The sequence below is a fragment of the Puma concolor genome, chromosome A3, assembly GCF_028749965.1.
Source record: "Puma concolor isolate L17-30 chromosome A3, mPumCon1.1.hap2, whole genome shotgun sequence".
Classification (NCBI taxonomy): Eukaryota; Metazoa; Chordata; class Mammalia; order Carnivora; family Felidae; genus Puma; species Puma concolor.
This window is the reverse complement of record NC_141669.1, coordinates 73,931,948-73,957,003: the sequence shown is the minus strand read 5'-3', so window position 1 is coordinate 73,957,003 and position 25,056 is coordinate 73,931,948. Positions and strand designations below refer to the sequence as shown.

Below are 25,056 nucleotides of genomic sequence, written 5' to 3'. Positions count from 1 at the left end.
TGAAATTTCATGGATATGATCCATATTACTATCACTTATATGATCAATTTCACTATCATACTTAGCATCTACAGCAGTGATATCCAACAGAATTTTCTGCAATGATAAAAATGTTCTATAGTTGCATTTCAATATGGTAGCCATAGTGAAATGAAGCTAATAGAGAGCTATATTCCCTCTATATAACTACTTCATGGTTAATGTGACCAAGGAAGTGAATTTTAAATTCTATGGATTTTAATTAATTTAAATATAAGTAGTTGTATGTGGCAAGTGGCTACCATACTAGACAGCCCAGGTCTAGAATACTAGTTCTCTCCTTGTATTTATCTTATCTGTATGTCTCTCATCCTCTTTTACACCTTTTTTGAAGGATGCAATACAGCTAGTAAAAAAAAAAATTAAATTAAACATTTTTAAAAACCAAAACAAAACTGAAAAAAGGGGTGCCTGGGTGGCTCAGCAGGTTAAGCGTCCAACTCTTGATTTCAGCTCAGGTCATGATCTCATGGTTTGTGAGTCTGAGCTCCACATGGGGCTCTGTGCTGACAGGGTGGAGCCAGCTTGGGATTCTCTCTCTCCTCTCTCTGCCCCTCTCCAGTGTGCTCTCAAAATAAATAAAAACATAAAATTAATTTAAAAAACCTAAAAAATGACTATTTCACTATACCTTCTTTCCAGTGGATTCCACCATTCTTGCTTTATCAAATCTTTTTTTTTTTTTAACACAGCAGGAAATAATTGGTGGCAATGATAAAATTCCTAGAAATTGCAAAATATTTCAAAATACAGATCGCTAAGATTCCATAATGTACCTTAGGTTTACAAAAAGCATCTGATGGATTCATATAACTGCAACATAGATTGATTTTTTTAAGTAAAAATTTTTCTGCTTTTTGGAAGATCTGTAAGAAGAATAAAAGTAATAAAATACCAAAGCTTTTTAAGTGTTAGAAGTGCTCAGAAAATAAAAAACTAAAATTAGTGCAACTGCTCTTGACAGTACACTAAGGGTTAAGCTTTCTTCATTCTCTTATTTTAGTTTTACTGGTTCATAAGCCATAGATTTTATTTCTGTTCTTTTCAGGGTTACCCTTAAGGTAAAAGAGAAATGAAAGCAGCAGCAGCAAACATGTATTGAGTGTTTACATGTACTGAGTAGTGTTCTAATGGCTTTACATGTATTGTACTTAATCCTCCCTATAACACTTTGAGGGTTATTGCCTTCCTATTTGTAGATAAGAAATTTTAGGCACAGGAAGGTATAGTAACCTTAATGTCACACAGCTAGTAAGGCATAAGCTAGGATTTCGTCCAGAGAGTCTGGCTGCAGAGCCACAGAAATAGCTATTTTTACAAGATGACCTAGAGTTCTCAGTGAAAAAAGAATTATAGCACTCTTTTTCTTTCTCAAAGATTTTATTTTTAAAGTAATCTCTACATCTAACATGGGGTTCAAACTCACAACCCTGAGATCAAGCGTCGCATGCTCTACCAACTGAGCCAGCCAGGCACCCCGTAGCACTCTTGACATGCTATAATCCCCTTTCTTCCAATTTTCTTGTTATTGCCTAGTATTTTGGCTCTACCTTTAAAAATATTATACATATTTACAATCAAGTCTACTCAATTTATTAACATATTTTACTAATTCTTCACTCATGATGTATTCTTTTTTCTTTTTTAGTTTTTTTTAACGTTTATTTATTTATTTATTTTTTTGAGACAGAGAGACACAGAGCATGAATGGGGGAGGGGCAGAGAGAGGGAGACACAGAATCTGAAGCAGGCTCCAGGCTCTGAGCCATCAGCCCAGAGCCCGACGCGGGGCTCGAACCCACGGACCGCGAGATCGTGACCTGAGCCGAAGTCGGACGCCTAACCGACTGAGCCACCCAGGCGCCCCTCTTTTTTAGTTTTTATTTGAGACATAGAGAGAGGGAAAACGAACAAGTGGGGGAGGGGCAGAGAGAGAGGGGGACAGAAGATCTTAAGTGGGCTCTGTGCTGACAGCAAAGAGCCCAATGCGGAGCTCAAACTACGAACTGTGAGATCATGACCTGAGCTGGAATCAAGAGTTGGGACACTTAATTGAGCCACCCAGGCGCCCTTTTTTTACTTTGGGGTGCACGGGTGGCTCAGTGGATTAAGCAACCGACTCTTGATTTCGGCTCAGGTTGTGATCTCATGGTGGTGGGATCAAGCCCCCTGTAAGGCTCTACACTGACAGCTCAGAGCCAGTTTGGGATTCTCTGTCTCCCTCTGCCCTTCCCGTGCACTCTCTTGCACACATGCTCTCAAAATAAATACACATTAAAAAAATTCACATAAAAAAGTAAATACCCAGTCGCCCCTTGCATCAAGTTTGTATAGGTGATGAACTCTTAATTTTGTGTATAGCCTGACTTTGGGCCTCATTTTTGCTGATAATTGATAGTTTAAATGGGTATAGAATTCAAACTAAAGTTATATTACCTCTATATTTTAAGGAAAGAGTATTCCACTATCTTCTGGAAATTATTGTCCTGGTAAATATACTGTCATTATAGCTCATATTTTGGGGTAGGCACTCTTTTTTTCACTATCTTAAAGAACTCTTGGGGTACGTAGGTGGCTCAGTCAGTTGAGCAGCCAACTCTTGACTTTGGCTCAGGTCACGATCCCAGCACTGTGGGATCGAGCTGTGCATTGATCTGAGACTGGCTTTAAGATTCTCTCTCTCCCTCTGCCCCTCTCCCCAGCTCACGTGCATGTGCTCTTTCTCTAAGAAGGAAGGAAGGAAGGAAGGAAGGAAGGAAGGAAGGAAGGAAGGAAGGAAGGAAAGAAAGAAAGAAAGAAAGAAGAAAGAACTTATTATGTTCTATAATTTCACTACCAAGCATTTTTTTTTTTTAATTTTTTTTTTAACGTTTATTTATTTTTGAGACAGAGAGAGACAGAGCATGAACAGGGGAGGGTCAGATAGAGAGGGAGACACAGAATCCGAATCAGGCTCCAGGCTCTGAGCTGTCAGCACAGAGCCCGATGCGGGGCTTGAACTCACGGATCATGAGATCATGACCTGAGCCAAAGTCGGACGCTTAACCAACTGAGCCACCCAGGCGCCCCACTACCAAGGATTTAAAAGCAGACGTTTTTTGCTTTTAACCCGCTACACAACCGTTCAGTAATGTACAATTTTAATATGGAAACTTAAGTTTTACTTCAATTCAAAGTCCTCATATATAAAAGGGGTATATTACCTACATGATGGGGGCTGTTACAAAAATAAAACATGCAATTACTGTCTACCAACAATAGAGTGATCAATAAATGATGTCTATTAATATCACAACTACTGGGCAGGAATTACCAAAATTCCTTGTGTTTTGTCATGGATATAAAAATAGCTAATTACTACTTAAGTGCTTTCAAAAGTATTTTCTTATTATGCTTAATATATACACTGATATTATATATGCAATATATAATACATCATTTCCACTGTGTATTGAAAGTCCCTACACTCATATCAGATATCTATTAATAGGGAATTCCCATAGCTTCTGGTAAGTTTTCAGAAACTTCATTGCCAAATAGTATTATAAATAAAAACATTCAGGACATCGAACAAGATGAGCTTACTATAGAAAATATTATCAAATATTTACTGATAATCCTCCAAACATTAAACATAAATGACCTTTATGCTTACATATATTTATTTACTACATAAATGTAAATGACAGCAAGCACTTGAGGCTGAGATATGGGTAGCTACCAAAAAAGCATGGAGACAGAAAAGCAAGTGATTAAACACTGAAGTCAAGCAACCACTGAGTTCAAAAATTTCTGACAGTGTAAAAAAAAAAATGACAGTAGCAACATACAGGGTTCATTCAAAAACAATTTACAGGTAAGTCTGTCAATGACAAAACAGAATCATAATAAAGAAAAAAGGGCAAAGTATAGAGCATTTTGAATCTGGGTTAAAGAATTTAGATTATTCTACACATGGGAAGACCTGAAGTGGAGAGTGCCTAACTCAACTTTAACTTCTTTTTTGGAAAAGAAACACCAAGACAAAGTGAACTGTAAGATGAACAGAATATGATGACAGAGTTAAAAATCTGTCCTGGTAATTCTTCCATGTTCTCTGGCCCATTTCCTCTTACTAAGAATATCCTTTTTTTCCCTTTTTTCTATCTGTGACATACTCATTCTTCAAGATCTAGTTTAAGCATTCACTTTCTCTGGCAAGTCTTTTCAAACCATTTCAGCCTCAGACTAGTTTCCCCTCCACTCTTAAGTATTTCATGTATACATTCAATCAATAACATTTAATCTCATATATTAACGGTGGGATTATTGTTTTAAAAAACAAATTTGACATTTATCAAACTTTAAAATGCAAATATCTCTGACTCAATAACTTTTATGAAACTGAAACTGTGACATAAACATGTGAAGATACTTGTACAAAGATGTTTACTATAATTGCAAAAAATAAGAACCTGAATATTAATAGAGGTACATTTAACATAAATCATAATCCATTCATATAATGAACTATTCTGCAACTGTTAAAAAAAAAAAAAAGAGCTATTTATACTTATACTGATACAGAAAAATGCCCAGGATATATTTAAGTAAAAAACAACACTTAATTTACAAATTAATATAGTATGGTTTCTTTTTAAATAAAAAGAGTATGTGTTTACATACACATATATTTAAAAAATTCTATAGTAAACACACACAGTTAAGAGTTACCTCTAAGGAGTGGTAGGTCAGGGGAAGAGAGGACTTTTTCTTTAAACGTGATATCCTTCTATATTCATTAATTCACTTAACAATCACTCAAAAATTTCTAGAGTGCCAGGCTTATGACTTATCTATTTCTTTGGCACTTACATATTAAACGTTTTTTGAAAGAATATTTTATGTTCTTGCTTACTGCACTGAAACACCTTGAAGGTAAGCTTTTACTTTCCCACAGTAACAACCATAACACCATACAACTAAATGTTTACAGATTCACACAAATATGTTAAAGTACTTAAAAATGGAATGAAGAGATTTATATCAAATTTATGACAGTTGTTGCTTCTTGAGAGGGTAAAAGTGAGGAAGGGAATGGGATGAAAGGTTCTTTTTAAAAAGGATTTAGCTGGGGCGCCTGGGTGGCACAGTCGGTTAAGCGTCCGACTTCAGCCAGGTCACGATCTCGCGGTCCGTGAGTTCGAGCCCCGCGTCGGGCTCTGGACTGATGGCTCAGAGCCTGAAGCCTGTTTCCGATTCTGTGTCTCCCTCTCTCTCTGCCCCTACCCCGTTCATGCTCTGTCTCTCTCTGTCCCAAAAATAAATAAAAAACGTTGAAAAAAAAATTAAAAAAAAAAAGATTTAGCTAATTTCATGTATAATTTTTTTCATAAAAACTCACATATGATATTGATCATTCGTATGTTAGAGAGGTGCAAATTTTCTTTCAGTCTATCATTTGCTTTAACTTTGTTTATTAGCAACCTTCATTGCGCAGAACTTTCCACTTATTACATAGTCAATTTCTTGATGTTTCTTTAATGATTTTCATTTTTTTTTTTGGTGTTGCTGAGGAAAAAGTACTTTCTTCTAAGTTTTCTATGATTTTCTAAAAATACTGAGCTCTTACTTGGAGGACATTATGCTAAGTGAAATAAGCCCCTTACAGCAGGACAAATACTACATGATTCCACTTACGTGAAGTGTCTAAAATAGTCAAACTTATGAAGGTAGAGTATATAATGGTGGTTCCCAGGGTCTGGGGGGAGAGGGGAAATAAGGAGTTGCTATTCAGCGGGTATAAAGTTTCAGTAATGCAAGATGAGTAAGTTCTTCGGATCTGATGTACACCTTGCCTACAATTAATAATACTGTATTATACACCTAGAACTTTGTTAAAAGGATAGATCTCATGTTAAATGTTTTTAGTATAATAAAACATTTTTCAATTGAAAAAAATGTCAAGCTCTTTAATCGTTCGAAATGTAGTTTTTGGTATTGTACAAAGTAGGAAATTAACTGAATGCTTTTTCCAAATGAATAATCAATAGCCTCAGTATCATTTATTGAACAGTAAATAATATAACTGCTGGAATAACATAACTGCCTTTTTTCAACCAGTCACAACTGGTTGAAACAAAACAAAAAATTAAGTCAATTAATAAAAAAAAGCTATTAAAATTTACTTGCATATTTTAAGTTATTGAACACAATAACTTAATAACTATAACTTAATAATAACTTAATAATTATTCTAACAAAATTAATTTTTATTTCAGCTAAAAAAAATTACAGAAAACTTTATCTGATCAATAGGTTCAACTAATCACTGAACTGAAAAAATGAACAGAATGTTAATAAAATTCTGAAGCAAGAACAGATAACACCATCATCACTGTCTGGGAGTCAGGAGATCTGGGTTCATTCCAACCACCACCTTGAACAAGTAAAAAACCTCAAGAATTGGGACTATGGTTCTACATCCAACATTCTATAATTTCTAACTAATTTACCATCCCTACGATAATTATAATATCTAATCATAATAGCTGACACCAAAAGAGCAAAGTATATAATCTTCTTTATCGACCTGTTGAAGATGTTTACCAGATGTTCTTTATATCACTCTAAACATCAAATAATTTAAATTCATTTTCCCTAGCTATCTTCTGAGCATATACTTCCAATCACGTGAAAGGTTTAGTTACCTGTCAGCTTATCCCTCTTTAGAATAACACTTGATTTTTTTAATAGACATATTTTCTCAACCATTGCAACATTTTACAAGTCTTATTACTCTGATACATTATCATGTGTTTACACACACACACACACACACACACACACACACACACACACACACTTTAGGTTGATTCACCTGTAGTCCATATTGTTTTCTGCCATACTTAGTTCTGGCTCAACATTTCTAAGTGATTATTCATTTTTTTGTTGTTCCTATAAAGATGAAGGTTCATTTTTTTGTTTAACAGACCATTCAAAGTAATTTAACTTCTATTCTTGATTTTTGAGGTACTTAACCTCAGCGCATTTATTATTTATTTTTATTTTTTTATTTAAAAAGATTTTTAGAGGTTAGAGTGGGAGAGAGCCAAAGCAGAAGACTCTTAAAAACTGAGAACAAACTGAGGGCTGATGGGGGGTGGGAGGGAAGGGAGGGTGGGTGATGGGTATTGAGGAGGGCACCTGTTGGGATGAGCACTGGGTGTTGTAATGGAAACCAATTTGACAATAAATTTCATATATTAAAAAAAGAGAGAAAAAAAAATTTTAAGTTTATTTATTTTGAGAGACACAGAGAGCAGAGGAGGGGCAGAGAGAGATGGAGAGAGAGAATCCCAGGCAGGCTCTGTGCAGTCAGCATAGAGCCTGATGCAGGGCTCAAACTCACAAACCATGAGATCATGACCTGAGCTGAAACCAAGAGTTGGGCGCTTAACTAACTGAGCCACCCAGGCATCCCCCTGCCCCTGCTTTTTTAAATCTATGAACTTAACATGTATAGTAACCTAAATTAGTAATATGAACAAACCTCAGTCCACAGAAGGAAAAAGAAGGGAAACAGAAACAACCATTTACTAAATTTTTGTAAATGTCTATTTGTAAATGGTTAGCGCTATTTTTTAGTTGTTGCTTCCATATAATTCAACCTAAAAAAATTTCCCCCAACCTCACAACACCAATATGACTACTTCATAAAAGAATAAAAGCTGTATTTAAATACACCTATGTTACTCTTGTTCCTTCTTCAGCTACCCAAAGTCACTGTTTCAGGAAAATACTTTAAATTCATCTGTAATCAGCTCTTCATAAAACTATGATAATTACTATCTAGAATCTATACTTAATGACTGATTTTCCCTAAACCACACAGTAGCCCCTACATTAAAAACAAAACAAACAGTTCACCTCTTTCAATGAAGGTTTTTAGTGTATTTTCCAACAAGAAAATGTTTTCTCTTGGTTAAGGTTTATAAGGAGTCTATAAGATGATCAGAAGATTGGCCAAGTGTGAGATAAGTTAATTCCAAATCTAATAAATTTAGGCTTCAAAGGTCCGTATCTTCTGAAAGTCACTGTGGGTTCTTATTTATTCTCAAACACATTAGGTTCCATAATCCAAAACTTCTAAGAATACAGTATCTTAGAATGGGAAGATTTTTTACTGATAATGATACAACAATCTCTTAGCAATCTGTTTCAACTTAATAGTCATTATTTTTTTCAGAGCTATCTCCAGTTTTATGGGAAGAAAATCCTCTGTATAAAATTATCAAATAGACATGAGTCCATACCACCAGAGTACAAAAGAAATAGCCACTTGTTCTGACCAATAAGAAGTTTCACTTTTCTTTCAAATATCCAGTTTGTATGCTAAATTTCCATCATTCAACCAGGCATGTATATAATGAAAAAACTATGTATTTGCATGTAAATAATCTACAGTCACAAACTTGTCCTAGAAAGACAGTATCACTGGCTCAAAAAAAACCCCAAATAACAAATTTGTTTTTCATTCGAATTCTGACTTTCTTATCATCAGTCATCTTCATTTCCTGCAAATGATATAAGCAATTATTATCCTAAAGTTGCTGTGAATACAAAAACTAAAAATGTCTATAAATTAATAAGCACTCAAAACACAGAGAACTGAGAAATGTAAAGTTTCAAGCTTGTATTCAAATGTAAAATGACGTATCTGAGGATCATGTCATCAAACCAACTACTAATAATCACAATCATCAATCACAACCATTAAAATCTTTTAAAAAAATACAAACCTCCTTCCTTCCAGATTCCATATATGGTATTTGAAAAACAAAGAAATGTAAAAGAAGTAACAAAAATCACCTCCCTCCACCATCCCAAGATACTACTGCTAACATTTCACCAAAAATTTTTAGACACTTCACAAAATCAGGAGTGCATATTCCCAGTTTCAGAGAGTGTTGTGTGTGTTATCAATGCATATGTATGTTGGTATGTGACATTTCTGTAGCCCTCTAAAACCAGACTTAACTTTACAAACCTTGGACAAGTTCACTACACCCAGATGTCTCAGCTCTGTTTTTCAGTTAAAGATTTCAGCTAAAAGGTTCTCAAATCAAATGACTCAGAAATAGAGGGAAGTTTCCCTGTGAGATGTTGCAGTAGAGACTAAGAGAGCATCAGAAAAAATCCATTAAGGCACCTTCAGAGTATGCCTTTACAACTAACTTATATGTGGGATTACAGCTGCTATGAAGTGTTGTTTTACCTCTGCAATTGAAGATCTTAGATTCTGGCAACATATAATTTTATTTAAACCTGTCCGTCTACCTTCAGTTTCTGTATATATAAGCAAAATAACGAATACAATGAAGAAGGACTACACCAGGAAAACAAGATAAATGACCCCAACTCTGCAGGTAATTTCTTTCACTAGGCACATTTTCTTTCTTAATAACTTACACACAAGCATGCTATAATTTAGCTTAAACTTTGGGCTGCAACAACTTTCTAAGTGTGGCACAGAGGTAATTCAATAAATGATTAAAGGGCAGAATATATATCAGACTACGGGGAGTCAAAACAAACCTTCATCTTCATACCATTTCATAAAAAACTCTCCAACAGACTCTGGACTTGGAAACAGTGGACAGATAAGGTTATGAATGAAACTCCAATGTGGTATATGTATGTATGCATGTATATGTGTGTGTATCCTTAAAAATATGTATCAGAAGACAATGAAAACAATATCAACATCCTTATTTGCAATTCATTCTGGTCTCAAATGTTATTTAAATTTAGTCTCTAACTCAATTATAAGTTCCATAAAGGCAAGAACCATGTCTGTATAGTAATACCTAACAAATTCAGACCTCACTGATTTCTACTGGCAATTTAAATGATACAGAAAGAGTTTTAAAGCAACTCAGAAGTCACCTTATTCAAAATCCCCTGATGTAGAAATTTAATTCTAGGAAGGGAAGGAAAAAAAAGCCACTTTGATGAAAAAGCTCAGGCTCCTTATCCCCAAATTTAACATTTACTTGATGTGGATAGGTGTTTAACATTTATTTATTTTTGAGACAGAGAGAGACAGAGCATGAACGGGGGAGGGGCAGAGAGAGAGGGAGACACAGAATCGGAAGCAGGCTCCAGGCTCTGAGCCATCAGCCCAGAGCCCGACGCGGGGCTCGAACTCACGGACCGCGAGATCATGACCTGAGCCGAAGTCGGATGCTTAACCGACTGAGCCACCCAGGCGCCCCTGGATAGGTGTTTAAAAAAAAAAAAAAAAAAAAAAAAAAGACAGGAAGGTAGCGGTCTCCTCCACACTGCTTATCATGGACAAGAAAGAACAACTGTTAGCACTAACACTGAACTAGTAAGTGCTGAAAGAACAGACATGAAATAATAAGATCTTACTTTTTGATATCTAAGGCTACCATATTATCTGTTTTAAGCAAGTGGTTCTTTAACAACAGAACCCCATTTCAGTCATTGATGGCCTGCCATTCTCAGGGGATACTTATATCATGGGGAGCATAAGCTTATAAGACACTAACTAGCACACTTCAGCACAAGCTTTCAGCTGAGGAAAAACTTATCAATGATACTGGCAGAGGTACTTTTACACCTTCTTCTTATACATCAGGAACTGATGATCTGGTCAAGGACTAGAAAAACAACTTGAGAACAAAATGCATCCCAATTTTTCTATGAAGCTTCTGTAATTTTAAAATAAGCATAATTTATGGGGCGCCTGGGTGGCTCAGTCGGTAGGACTTCGCTCAGGTCACGATCTCACGGTCCGTGAGTTCGAGCCCCGCATCAGGCCCTGTGCTGACAGCTCAGAGCCTGGAGCCTGCTTCAGATTCTGTGTCTCCCTCTCTCTCTGGCCCTCCCCCCATTCATGCTCTGTCTCTCTCTGTCTCAAAAATAAATGTTTAAAAAAAAATTAAAAAATAAAATAAAATAAAATAAGCATAATTTAATAAAGGATAATCAAGATATGCAGAAAAAAATAAATTAAACAATTAACCAAATAAAAGCAAAATATTTTCACAGGCGTTAAAAAGGTAAGCTTAAAAGTAGTAAAAAAAAAAAAAAAAAAAAAAAAAAGGATTCCACACTGAAATGGAGAAACAAACTATGGCAGTTGCAAAAACAAATAATTTTTGTAATGAAGGCTTAGAATCACATTAAATTCCACAGTAATTTTGAAAATTCCTAAATATAAAAAAAGATTTCCCTCTTCCTCAAAATAACCCAACCTACAACCTACGGGGAAAATTAAAGTATATTAAGGTGACGGGTAAACTTCCTAACACCACTGTTAAAGGATGCTAGAGCATATATACCAAAGACTTAAGAACAATACTAATATTTGAAATAAAATCAATTGTTTTGGCAGCGTTAATTATGAGAGGACACATTCACATCTGTCTTTTTTTTAACGTTTATTTTTGAGAGAGAGAGAAAGAAGAGGCAGAGGATCTGAAGTGGGCTCTGTGCTAACAGCAGAAAGCCCAATGTGGGGCTTGAACTCAGGAACAGTGAGATCAAGACCTGAGCTGAAGTTGGATGCTTAACTGACTGAGCCACCAAGGTGCCCCATATTCACATCTGTCTTAAAGTTGTTTTATCTCCCAAGTAAATGGAAGCTGTCTTTGAGAAAAGAAAACTGATGGTATAATGTTGAGGTAAAAGACTTACCAGGAATGGGTACCTGTATTCACCAAAAGATATACATAAAATGCTCACAGCACTATTCCTTACAGCTAAATATTAAAGTTCTATGTCTCTTAATCATAGAATGAATAAATTGTCATATACTCATACAATGTAGTATTACAGATCAACAAGACTAAACAAACTATTGCTATAAGCAACATGGTTGAAATAAACAAATACTGAGGGAAAGAAGCCAGACACATAGGAATACAGACTGAGTGATTACAGTTATATAAAGTTGGTACCTAAGACAAACAACAGACAAAACTAATCTAAGCAATCCAAGCAGTAAGAAAGATAGGGTTGGGGATAGTGACTGGGAAGGCAAGGGGCTGGGACAACACACAGAATTCTGATTTCTGGGATACTGGTAGTGGTTTTTTTGTTTGTTTTTTATTTTATATTTGAGAGAGAGAAAGAGACAGAGAGACAGAGCATGAGCAGGGGAGAGGCAGAGAAATGGAGGCAGAATCTGAAGCAGGCTCCAGGCTCTGAGCTGTCAGCACAGAGCCCGACACGGGGCTCAAACCCACCAACTGTGAGATCATGACCTGAGCCGAAGTTGGACGCTCAACAGACCAAGCCACCCAGGCACCCCTTTGGGATACTGGTAGCGTTTAATTCTTGATCTAGGTATTACTGGCTACACAGACGTGTTCACGTTGTGTAAAGTCATCAAGCTATACACCAATGATTTGTGCACTTGCGTATTTTTATTATAATGTCAGTTTAGGGGGGGGTGCCTGGGTGGCTCAGTGGGTTAAGCGTCCGACTTCAGCCTAGGTCATGATCTTGCTGTTCCTGAGTTCAAGCCCCATGTTGGGCTCCGTGCTGACAGTTCAGAGCCTGAAGCCTGTTTCAGACTGTGTCTCCTTCTATCTCTCTGCCCCTCCCCCACTCATGCTCTCTCTCAAAAATCAACATTAAAAAAAGCTTAGTTAAAAAAAAACTAATAGATTTTTCACAATTTAAATAATTATATATGGTTATATATAGCGTGTATGTGTGTGTGTGTGTGTATAATTACATACAGACTTTCTAATTTAAATGACCACTGCTAATTTAAAATGACCCACACATACTGTCACTCCTACCTGCTCTAATTCTTTTTCTTCTCTCCATCCCAATCTTCAACCCAAAATTAGTCTTTTGAAAAAATAAAATGTGAAACTTTTAAGAAAATTTTAGGGTCAGAAGTAGATTAGTAAAAACAATAAATGTGTAAGGGAAGTGATTCTTACAAGACTATTCCACCCTCACCTTCCCCTGACATACTTATTTTGTCTCTGAGGAAGCACTCCTACCCAAAGCCTTTGTCCAAATCACTTATTTCTATCTCTTTTACTGGGCCTAAAATACCAAAATTTGACTAAGGGATCAGTTTCTTAAAAATGCAAATGCATTTCAAAGGATCATGAAGATATCAGTCATTTACACACAACGGTGAATTAGTTCTGTGGCTACTTTTAACACAGAAAAATGAGTGATTCCACCATTTCTTTTACCATACAATCACTTTGCCAACAATTCAATTTCGAAATATAGGATCTTCACCCACCTCCATTTCTTTTAAACAAGTCTTCTTTGATCCTTTCTCTCTGCCATGATACAAACCCAGAATGATTTCTATTTTCCATTTGTTAAATTCTATTTCACTTCTAATTTCCCTTAAAGCCTGTTTTTTTTTTAATATGTATGATTATATGGGAAGAAACAATTACTAGTGACATATATATACCAACCCTGTCCAACTCAAAATATAACAGGTGAATAAAAAAGAGCTGTATGTTCTTTCTCTTCCCCACCTGCTTCCTCTTAAGTGTCAGATTCTCATAAAGCCACACGGTCTTATACATACTATGTTATAGACTATGGATGCAAGATACAAAATCAATATTTCAGTGTAAAAAAGAATTCTCATTAAACTCAAGTAAAGGCAGCAAACCAGCAGAGGCTAAACTGATTCAAGTCAGTTATCAATACATGGTACTAAAGAAATCAATGTCAAAGACTGAACCCCTATAGGAGCCAGTTAATTCCATTCTGAGGAAAAATTTTTAGTAGTCAAAGATTTTGACACAACCCAACCTGAACATCTAGAAAATGAGTGCATGCTGCACACTAGAAGAAATCAGTAAAGATTTTCACTGTTACCAGAAAAATAATTTTAAAGCACAGGTTATTATTCCATTTCTATCACTCAATTTCAAAGCTTTGAGAAAACAGAAAAGTAGGCTCTCTTTGTACCTCTTCCTTCATGAGATGTGGAAATATTCCATTATGTTTTTTAAGGTTTATTCACCAGTTGAGGGAACAGCATTTAGTAATTTTTTCTCCTCTTTTGAACACACACAATTTTTCATTTGTTAGAAGGACTAAACACTGACAATTGGATCTTTAGAAATCGGGGACAATAAGCAACTTACATTTGCTTTAATATACTATCTTAATTTGGATGTTTTAAAACAAAAAATACACAATGTATTCATTTTCAAAGTACATATTTTTGATATTTCCTTAAACTAAAATAAATTATACAAGGGAAGTTAATTGGTTTCATTTCTCTATTTTCTAAGGATTAAGTTTAAGCATATTTCTGTGTTAACCAAACATATAAAAACCCCAGGCTATACATGCAAAGACATCAAGCTATGGTGACAAAAGGATATTTAGTCCACAAACCTGTCAAAATTACCACTGAAGTGTAATTTAACTCACATTTTTCCTTCCTGAAATAGCCTAGTCTATAACCATGAGCTAAAATGACTTAACACCTTTTATTCATAACTTATGAGTAATTCAAGAGAAATCTACCCCTCTTTACACAATGAGTAGTGATCTCAACAAGCTGGAAAAACATGCTGGCCAATCAGTGCAATCTCTTCCAGAGACAAATCTACATTAGAGGTAAAGTTATGATCAGAAGGTTATTTAAAAAATGTTAAAGCAGGTGTCTAACAATATATAGCATCAGACTACTGTACCAGTCTTCAATAAAATAAATGGGATATGAAAGGAGACAGATGTGCTTCAAGGGCTAGGTTATTCCCTCCTCTGAATGTGATGGACACATTCTGCCAAATGTATTTTGTTATCTCTCCTCTTGTTTATGGGAAGACTCAGTGATATAAATCAATTTTGAAAATCTCTGCTATTTACTAGGACTACTCACTGCTGACTAATGTCCATCTTACAGAATTGCTAAAAGGGTTAAATGAGAGTGTATTAGACTCTAGTACATAAGCAAAAACAGTGATCTATGTTTATTATTGTATTTCAAATACTCATTTCTTCTGTTTCCTTATTCTTTCTTCAAAGAATATTTCAATTTGCTGGCTATAAAATGATTTATAATTATAAACCAGACTAAGGTTTTGGGGTTTTTATGTTTATTTAATTTTATTTTTTGAGAGAGAGACAGAGTGTGAGCAGGGGAGGGGCAGAGAGAGAGGGAGACAAAGAACCTGAAGCAGGCTCCAGGTTCTGAGTTGTCAGCACAGAGCCCAACACGGGGCTTGAACTCCTAAACTGTGAGATCATGATCTGAGCTTAAGTTGGAGGCTTAACCAACTGAGCCATCCAGGTGCCCCTCTCTAAGGTTTTATCAAGTCACCTAGATTGCATTTTGGGGTATGCCAGAAACTAATGACTCATGCACATTTTATCTCTTGGGTTTAGTTTTATATATAACTGATTCCATTGCTTACTATTATTAATATTTTATTTTTTTAAATTTTTAAATTTTATTTAGTTTTGAGAGAGAGAGAGAGACAGAGCGTGAGCAGGGGAGGGGCAGAGAGAGAGAGACACAGACTCAGAAACAGATCCAGGCTCTGAGCTGTCAGCTCAGAGCCCAATGTGGGGCTTGAACTCACAAACCATGAGATCATGACCTGAGCCAAAGTCGGATGCTTAACCGAATGAGCCACCCATGCACCCCTATTTTTAGTGTTTATTTTTGAGAGAGAGAGAGAGAGAGAGAGAGAGAGAGAGAGAGAGAGAGAAGAACGCACACAGGGGAGGAGCAGAGATGGGGGTGGTACAGAAGATCTGAAGCAGGCTCTGTGCTAACAGCAGAGAGCCTGGTGCGGGCTCAAACTCTGGAGCCATGAGATCCTGACACTTAACCAACTGAGCCACCCAGGTGCACCTATTACTATTTTAAAAAGCTGCCATTTATTGAGCATCTGTCAAGTCCTAGATACTTAAATCTCTCATCATTAATTATTCCATAAGACAAGTATTACCATCTTCATTTTAAAGATAATCATGTAAGGCTCCAAGAGTTTATATTGCTTTCGCCATGTCAAACAGCTTGTTGATGGTGTAACCAGGATTAGAACTAGCTAGCTGTAACTCTGAGCTCTTTTTTAGAAAAATTTTTTTAAAATGTTTATTTATTTTTGAAAGAAAGAGACAGAGTGTGAGTGGGGGAGGAGCAGAGCGAGAGGGAGACACAGAATTCAAAGCAGGGTCCAGGCTCTGAGCTGTCAGCACAATGCCCGACGTGGGGCTTGAACCCAAGAACTGTGAGATCATGACCTGAGCCGAAGTAGGACACTTAACCAACTGAGCCACCCAGGCACCCCTGAGCTCTCCCTATCATACTGCCCAACTGTCTCAACTGGCATATTTTGCTTATCATTTTATTTTCAGAGGGTTAACAACTGCAATTTGGGGGTACTTTGCTAGTAACCTCACATACAACTGGAATTCTCTGGAAGTTGAGAATGTAATTAATTCAAAGGGCTGATTAAATTAATAAAATGGAAGGTCTAAAACAATAACTCTTCAGAGACTAGTGGGACAAGAAAAACACAAGAGTTAACTTATTAGTTTGTAATAAATATGGGGACTATAAGGAACCTCAAGTTGAAATAACTCTTTATTACAGATTGTTTAGCTTCAAAATTAAAACACATAGGGAAAAAAACCAAACAAACTTGGAAATACTCACTAGCCTTGAATTCTCCCAAATCTAAGTCCAGGGGTCCTAAACAGGTCAGGATCTACAGGTAGTTCTTGCCTTACCTGGTAGGTTTCCAAGCTGGTTGGCCTGTCCTTGGGTTTGCCAGAATTTCCAGTAAAGAAAGAGAAAAGCAGTATAGGGACAACCCATAGGCCTAATCAGCAGAACTTTCACATCAGCATTGTCACACTATCTCATGTTTTCTCTGAAAATGTATGTTTATCTATTTTGAGAGAGACAGCAAGAGAGCAAGAGTGGAGGATGAGGAGAAAGAGAAGGAGAGGGAGAATCCTAAACAGGCTCCATGCTGTCAGCACAGAGCCTGATGCAGGGCTCAATCTCATGAACTGTGAGATCATGACCTGAACAGAAATCGAGAGTCATACCTTAACTGACTGAGCCACCCAGGCACCCCACTATCTCATTTCTATCCCTCAAATAACTTGTTAAGCTTTGAGAAAACAGGCTCTTTTCCACCCCACCCTACTCCCACAAAAAACCGGGTGGCATTTCTCCTTTCATGGATGTAAATATTTTGAAGGTTTGGCCACCAGATGGGAGAGTAGTGGCCCACAGTACTTAATTCCTAAGACTGGAAAAATCATGTCCTTTGCCCAGAACTCTTCTGTCAAAAAAGGTTGCAGAAGTTCCTTATTCCTGCATTCTGTAAGTTCCTTATTCTGAAGAACCTGAAGGTAAAATATCATGAGCTAGAACAAGCCCACAGAAGGTATGATTAGCATGCATGACTAGAACACTAAGGAGTTTCCTGGCTGCTGCATATAATATGTAGCTCCATTAGGAATATTTCACATATACTGTATGTACTGCATTATTTCAACATGTTTAGTTAAAACAAAACTCTAATTCCAGGGTCATTGGTGAGATTTTTATCCCACAAATATGAAACTAAAAAGACTATGTTTTTACTCTCTACAATTACTTCAGACTAGAAATTAATAGCAATACCATTAATATATTGTATTAAATCTCTTGAACTATCAATGATTATAAATTAAAATTTCAGCACTTCAAAAGAATCTTATGAATTCTCCAACCAGAAAAAATTACACCTATTTTCAAAAACTTTGATATCAAGACTTTCAGTTGTCAAGTTTCATTTTTTATGTTTTTATTAAAACACAATAAATGAGAAACTAATAATAGTGATTGATTCCAAGCAGGAGAATTTGGTCGCTGAAGGCAGGTGTAGACAAGAAACTTCTGAATTTTAAATCATTTGTATTTATTACTTATTTTAAGTAACCAATTTTAACTACAAACTAAAAATGCTCAGAATACATAGCACTTCTGCAGACTTGTAACCTTACCTCATACTTTTAGAAAAAGACTATCAAAAAGATATTAACATAAATCACAACAAGCTGCAAAAGCTAAATCCTTTCAGGATTTCAAAAGAAAATAAATATAAAAAAATCTACCCCACACTTCCAGATTCACTGAATCTGGACTATATCATCAAAGTGTCCCTATGTGGAACACCAATTATTTTCTACTAATTTAAAGTATCATGTGAAATCTTAAACTCTGGAACTTAAACTAAAAGACCAAAACCAGCTAATGATTAGTATTCCATGTTAAGACAGTAAGCCATTACAGATAACATGAGTGAAGACAGCATTCCATGAAACACTCAGGCCAAATATTTCCCAATGTGGGTATAAGTAATTGTCCCCAATGGAAGGTTTTGAAAAGTCCTCATAAGAATTCACTGTATTAGACTGTTTTTTTCCTCTTCAAACACTGGCCATGGCATATAAGAGAAAGTGTGTGTGTGTGTGTGTAAGGATGTATCAAGGAAGTTTTTAGACCAATTATCTTGTGGGTAAAGGAGCAACAAAAATCCAACCCTGACAAAATTTTTGCTTGAAAAAAAATAAAAACTACATTGTAACTATACTATTACCACTAAAAAGCCAAAGTCCATCCTTTTATGTGAAATAAGTAAGTAATTTTTTATACTGAATGAATAACTTGTCTTAAAAACAGTGAGTCTGACTTTAATTTCTGACCTGGAAAGCTGTCTGATCCACTATTATGTAACTCTATCCAAACTCTAATGCAAGAGCTACATACCCATTAAGAGTTAGTAACAAGTACAACACACACATACATGTTGGCTGTAGTTCCTTAATTACCTTGTCAAAATTATGATACCCACTATATTCTTAAACAACAAAACCTCTCCTATCCAGACCAAAAATAGTGACACTTCCCATGCTCCATAAAACTTTTAAAAGAGAGGTTATTCCTTTGACTAACTTCTCATCGTGTGAACTGTACGTTTTTAAAAAGTAATCAAATCGCCAATTTTTGTAGAAAGACATATTTTACTTAAAACTGGCAAAATCTTTACTATTTTACTCTTTTAAGTTATCTTAATGTTTTATTCATTTTAAAGCCATTTATCTGCCCTCTAAAAGACCCACAGAATTTTCCCTGAAGGCTAATCAGCAAGTTCTTTTCCCCTCTGTGTCAACATGGAATTACCAGAACAGTTTCTACTAGCTGCAGCAAAGCAACAATTCTACAGTGCATTTGATTTACTATTTGGTTAGGTGTATACTGAAATTTTGATTTCTTGAACATCTTTTTGTTAGTCAGCTTATGGACATGAATGAAAAGGAAACTGACACTCTAGTATGCTAATGCCAACAACCAAGTAATTTTACTTCAAAAGGAAATAGACTTTAGTGGCTAATAATTCAAACAAACGTTAAGAAAAGTACCCAAGATAAAAGTACCTCAACTAAGTTTGAAATTACACACATCATGAAAAGGAGATTCAGAATAAATATTTTAAAATACACAACGGGACTAAATTAAGTTTGGCCAAACAGATTTGATTCAGCCCTAATGGTATGAACAAATCAATACATCTTAAAAACACTTCCAGCAATTAAATCCTTACTATGCTAGGATTTCAATCTAGTATCATTGTTTTCTCAAAAAGGACTGTGAACTCTACAGTATATGGTGGAAGGGGACTTGACTATTATTTGAATGGAACACAGGAAAACCCTGCTATGCAAATGTGAAAGGAAATGATGAAACTACAAATATTTTTAATTTACAAAAACATGGTAAATGTATCCGAGAATCATCAAAACATATTTACCAATACTGTTGCACAACACCTCTAACTGGCTTGAAACATCACATTCTTTCAAGCAACATATAGCAAACTGCTTTCTCAAGGACCATCTGTAACAGAGACTAGTGAAAACCCTTTGAACTATTTTTCAAAAGATTCTCATCTCTCTTTTTAAGTATTTTAGCTAAGTACAACATTGAAACAGTTTTTAAGGAAGGAATGTATAATTTTTAAAAGGCATTTAATCTCAATTCGCTTAATCAAAGGAGGTGTGACAACCAACGCATGTAAAATTAACCTTAATCCGCCAACGAAAACACGCAAAATGTCTCCTAACAATTCCCCTCCTCCTTAAAACAACAACCGTACACATAAATATGGTACTGACCTCCACTCCCACTGAGAGCAGCTAATTAATAAAGAGAATAGTTACGTTTGGAGACCAAGGTGCCACATCCTACCTCATATATCTCCCAAAATAACCACATCATCAAAGTAGAACTGAACATTATTTTTGCTAAAGCAAGAATCCAACCCCCGGGAGCTTCAGCCCTTAGACAATGGTGGTTACCAGACAGAGCTGCACAGTTGGGTCCAAATGACACATTTCACTAGGCCTTGGACACAGCACACACACTCACACTCTCCCAAGGGGCCAGTTCCAAGGAAGGGGCGTTCAAACCCCACTAGGAGACGGAGGGTAGCACGGAGGCGTAGGGGTTTGCTAGGGGAGGACAGGCGAGAGGGGTGGTCGATAGAACCGAAGGGTAACTGCACTGACGCGAGGGAGGGGACTGGAAATGGCCGATGGATTCTATATTTATTTATTTAAAGGTCTTGATTTAACGGGTCCTTCCCAGGGGTTCTGTAACTAAAGCCAAACTGCGCAGCAAACATTATGGGGTTGGGAGAGTAGTCGCTGCTCCCCCTACCCCGTGACTAGGGAGGGGGGTGGGGGAAACAAGTTCCCCGGCCAACACCACAGACCACTCGGATTCCCCCCCTTCCCCCTCCTCCACAGGAAGGGGGAGGCTAACACAGAAAAGGGGGAAAACAAGTTCCCCAGCCAGCCCCACCGCCCGATCACTCCCAGTTGTCCCCCCCCCACCTTCTGTTAGGAAGGGGGAGGCTAAACCGTGGAAGGCAGCAGAAAAGGGGGAAATCCCACATTTTGCCTCCCCCCACCCCAGCCACCAACAGACTCCTGCGGGGTCCGTGAGCCAGCGAAGGAGCCAAAGGATGGGTGGGGGTAGAGGGTGCCGAGCCCCCGCAACCAAACAAAGCGCGGCCTGAGCGAGAGCCCGGGCGAGTGGGGAAGCCGCGGTTTTTCCTGCCGTCCGGGGCCCGGGCCGGGCTGACACTGCGGCACCGGGGGACCCGCCTCCGCTCAGCCTCCGTCTCCCACCCCGGGGGCGCACAGGCCTCCCCCGCCCGCCCCGGCCTTCCTCCCCGCGGGTCCCGGCCGGCCGGCGCCCGAGCCGGAGGGCGGCGGGGAAGGAGCGCGGCCTTACCCCGCTCGCCGGCGTTGTTCCGCTCCTGGGGCAGCGGCGGAGGCGGCGGTGGCGGCGGCGGAGGCTGCTGCTGCTGCGGCGGCGGCGGAGGCTGCTGCTGCGGCTGCTGCTGGGGCGGCTGCGGCGGCGGCTGCTGCGGGGGCTGCTGCTGCTGTTGCTGCACCGGGCGCGGCCGCGACACTCGCCTGGGTCTCCGGTTGGCGGCTCGGACGGAGTTCATTTGCCGGGCTGAGGTGGCGGCGTTGGCGGAGGGACACACACACACACGCACTACGGGCTGCGGGGCAGGAGAAGGGGGTGGGGAGGGGGAGGAAGGAAAGGGGGCGAGGGGAAGGGGAGATGGGAAGGGCGGAGGGGGTGAACGAGACCCCGATTCAAGAGAAAGGCCGGCGGAGACAGACAGAGACCGAGCGAGGCCGGGCGGGAGGGCCTGACGCACGGGGAAGGCCGAGGCCGCCGGGCGGGGCGGCCGCGAGGGACGGAGACAGAAAGACGGGCAGAGCGAGAGAGAGAAAGAAAGAAAGGGCGTCCGCCCGCCTGGGGATCCCGAGGCGAAGCGCGGCGTCGGCGGGTGAGGAGACAGACTCCGGTCCCGCCGACTCCCGAGCGGCGTCTCAGGCGGCGGGGGGAGTGGGCGGGCGGGCGAGGAAGGGAGAAGGAGGAGAAGAGAGGGAGAGAAGGGAGGGAGGGAGCAGGGGGCGCCCAGCTCTTTTTTTTCCTCTTCCTCCCCCCACACCCCCTGAAAGAGATTTCTGTGAGGAATTTTTTCTCTCTTTCTTCGGCCTCTTCTCTCTCCTCCCCCCCTTCTCTCCTCGGCGAAGGGGAAATGAGTGTGAAGGGAGGAGATAGAGGGAAAAAGAGGCGTCGTCGTTCCTCCTCCTTAAAGGAACCTTTCCTCCTCCTCCTCCTCCTCAACCCCGTAGCCTCTGCTTCTGCTGCTGCTCCGTGGCAGGAGGAGCCATTGACACCGCCGGAGCCTCCACTCGCCCAGTGGGTCCCTCCCCGCCGCGGGGCTGGCCAGGGGCGCGGGGGAGGGCCGCGGGGCGGCGGGGGGAGGGGTGAATGGGCGGGGAAGCCGAGGGGTGGGGATTTCGGCAGAGCAGCCAATGGGGGGCGCCCATACAACCTTCGGGCCAATGGGGCCTCTGGTCTTATGGCGAAGTCCCTTCCTTCAACGCCCTGTTTCCTCTCTCGGGTTTCCTCCCTGCCTCGCCTAGGAGGGGGAAGGAGGGAAGGGGAGTGTGGTGGGGCGGGTGATAATGGGGAGGTATCAGGGCATATAATAGAGCGGGGGGGGGGGGGGCGAAGAGAGCGCTAGTGCGTAGCGACGATTCTAGGAGAGGAGGTGCTCGGAGGAAAGGGCGGGGGCTGCTGATGTAATGGGGAGAAGTGATTAATCCTTCGATTCGCCTTTTTAGTCCTCCCCCCGCCCCACCACCACCACCTTCACCCAATTTTTTAAGCAGAAAAAAAAAAAAAGTGAAGCTAGGGAGTCGATCCTTGGTAACTTGAGTTTTCTGTGGTAGGTACGTTCAAAGTGTGAGCTGTAGGGAGCGCTAGAGATTTTGTGCCCTTTAGCCCAGCTGAGGGTATTTGCAAACCTTGAAGATCCAATTTACCGAGCTTTCAGCCTGTAACCGAAGTTTGGAGTAGTTTGCTAATCTTCGTGACTAAGAGGAGTCACCTAAGTCTTGAAGAGGTTTTGGTAAACAGGCAATAGACCTTGGTCAATTTATTTTTTGGAAACTTGGTCTATGTTCAAGAAAATAATATGTGAGAAAAAGGAGAGAAGTAAATGTGCTGAGGTTATGACTGTTATTTAATTTTTTTTTTTTTTTTTTGATCCCACAAACTCAAAGGAAAAGAAAAAAAACCCAAGAGGAATTATCTTTGGTATCTGTATCTGGTCCCCTCAGCATAATCTGTCCCCAAGGAAAACGCGTTTTTATTCCCTAGCTTTGTCGTGATGGCAGAAAAAGTGCCCTTTCTCAATTCTCTCCGCTCTTTTTTTGTTTATTTTATGGATGTGGCAAAACTGGCAGTTTACCTGATTCTCTAGTTTGCAGACCTTTGGGTGATTTCTCTCTTGTTTGAGTTTGATCAATTGCTATCTAGGTTTGAGATAGGGAATTAAGTGGTTGCAGAGGGTGATAAAATAACGCTGAGAGGGAGAAAAGTATGTACTTGGGGAGGGAGTGGAGAGAGGGGCAAGAAGAGATGAGCCAATATTGTGCAGGGTGTTTGAGTCCTGGATTTAATTATGTGACTTCGGGCATATCACCTTTCTAAATAATGAGGGTCCCTCACCTTAAAAAGAACTTATTTTGGACTACATAATCCCATTTTCAGTTTTTAAAAATGCTGTAATTTTGAGGGGCGCCTGGGTGGCGCAGTCGGTTAAGCGTCCGACTTCAGCCAGGTCACGATCTCGCGGTCCGTGAGTTCGAGCCCCGCATCAGGCTCTGGGCTGATGGCTCAGAGCCTGGAGCCGGTTTCCGATTCTGTGTCTCCCTCTCTCTCTGCTCCTCCCCCGTTCATGCTCTGTCTCTCTCTGTCCCAAAAATAAATAAACGTTGAAAAAAAAAATTAAAAAAAAAATGCTGTAATTTTGAGATGATTTCTCTTTGGTCCTTAAAATGTTGAAATTTACATCTAAGTTTCCTTTTCCAAAAAATATTTGAGGAGGGGGCTGTTAGAAAACAACTGAAGAACCTAAGGTTTTTATGATTGTTAGCTAGGTGCCAATGGGTAAAATTTTAGATTTGGTTGAAATAAATATGAGGGGGGAGGAAAATTATTTACTATTATACATATAAGTGGACCCATAATTCTGACTTTTCTAAAAGTTTACTTTTTTATTCAACAAGCACTTATTAGTTCCTTCTGTCCCTTCTGCATTACTCTGTAAGGTGCTAAGAGAAATACCAAAAATAAAAAGGTAAAATCTTGGGCATAAAGAGTTTGTAATTTGGCATGGCATAGTCGAAGATTTACTTACATTAATTCAGATGTACAAAGAAATTGTAGCTTGTTTCTGTAATGTTTAACCTTTTTGAGTCCCCACATTATCGCTCTTGCTCTCTCTTTTTTTTTTAATTTGAGACAGAATGGAGGAGAGAGGGAAGGGGGTGGGGGGGGGGAGAGAGGGAGAATCTTAAGCAGTCTCCATGCTGAGTGCTCAACACAGAGCCTAATGCGGGACTCGATCCCACGAGCCTAGGATCATGACCTGAGCCAAAATCAGGAGTCAGACACTCAACCAACTGAGCCATCCAGGTGCCCCGCCCCCTCTTTTTTAATAAAAATGATCAGTCTTTGAGATTTTGTTTCTCCATCCCCCTCTCATTCCAAGATATGTATGAAGGCCAAAGGTTACTGTATAAGGTACAGTTAGAATGTCCTTCACTTTTTTGGCATCGTAGATTTCTAAATTTATTATGACAGTTCTCTGGCATGTGGCAGTAAGATGACTTGTTCTAACAAAACCAGTATATACTATGACAATTTTCTGATAGATGGAAGTAAAGTGTCTTAAGAAAGGGAGTGTCTTGTTCTAATTTACACCGTGACTAGTGGGTTGGTAGCAGCCGTGGGGGATGGGAAGGCCTACATGGCATCAGAGAAGCCAGGCATGCCAGTCCTTTGTTATCCACTGGTATGGAGTGGCTGCTATGGTCTGAAAGCAGGACTGATAGTCTAGA

General features: G+C 39.1%; 1 protein-coding gene across 1 annotated transcript in view; it reads right to left on the bottom strand.

The window, feature by feature from the left end:
* Positions 1-22,360, bottom strand: part of FBXO11 (F-box protein 11) — an 86,490-nt gene extending 64,130 nt beyond the window's left edge. Inside the window, exon 1 of the mRNA XM_086701152.1 lies at positions 21,356-22,360. Coding sequence (XP_086557278.1) covers positions 21,356-21,575 — 220 coding nt within the window. The 5' untranslated portion in view covers positions 21,576-22,360. The remainder of the gene's footprint in view (positions 1-21,355) is intronic.
* Positions 22,361-25,056: the final 2,696 nt, after the last annotated feature.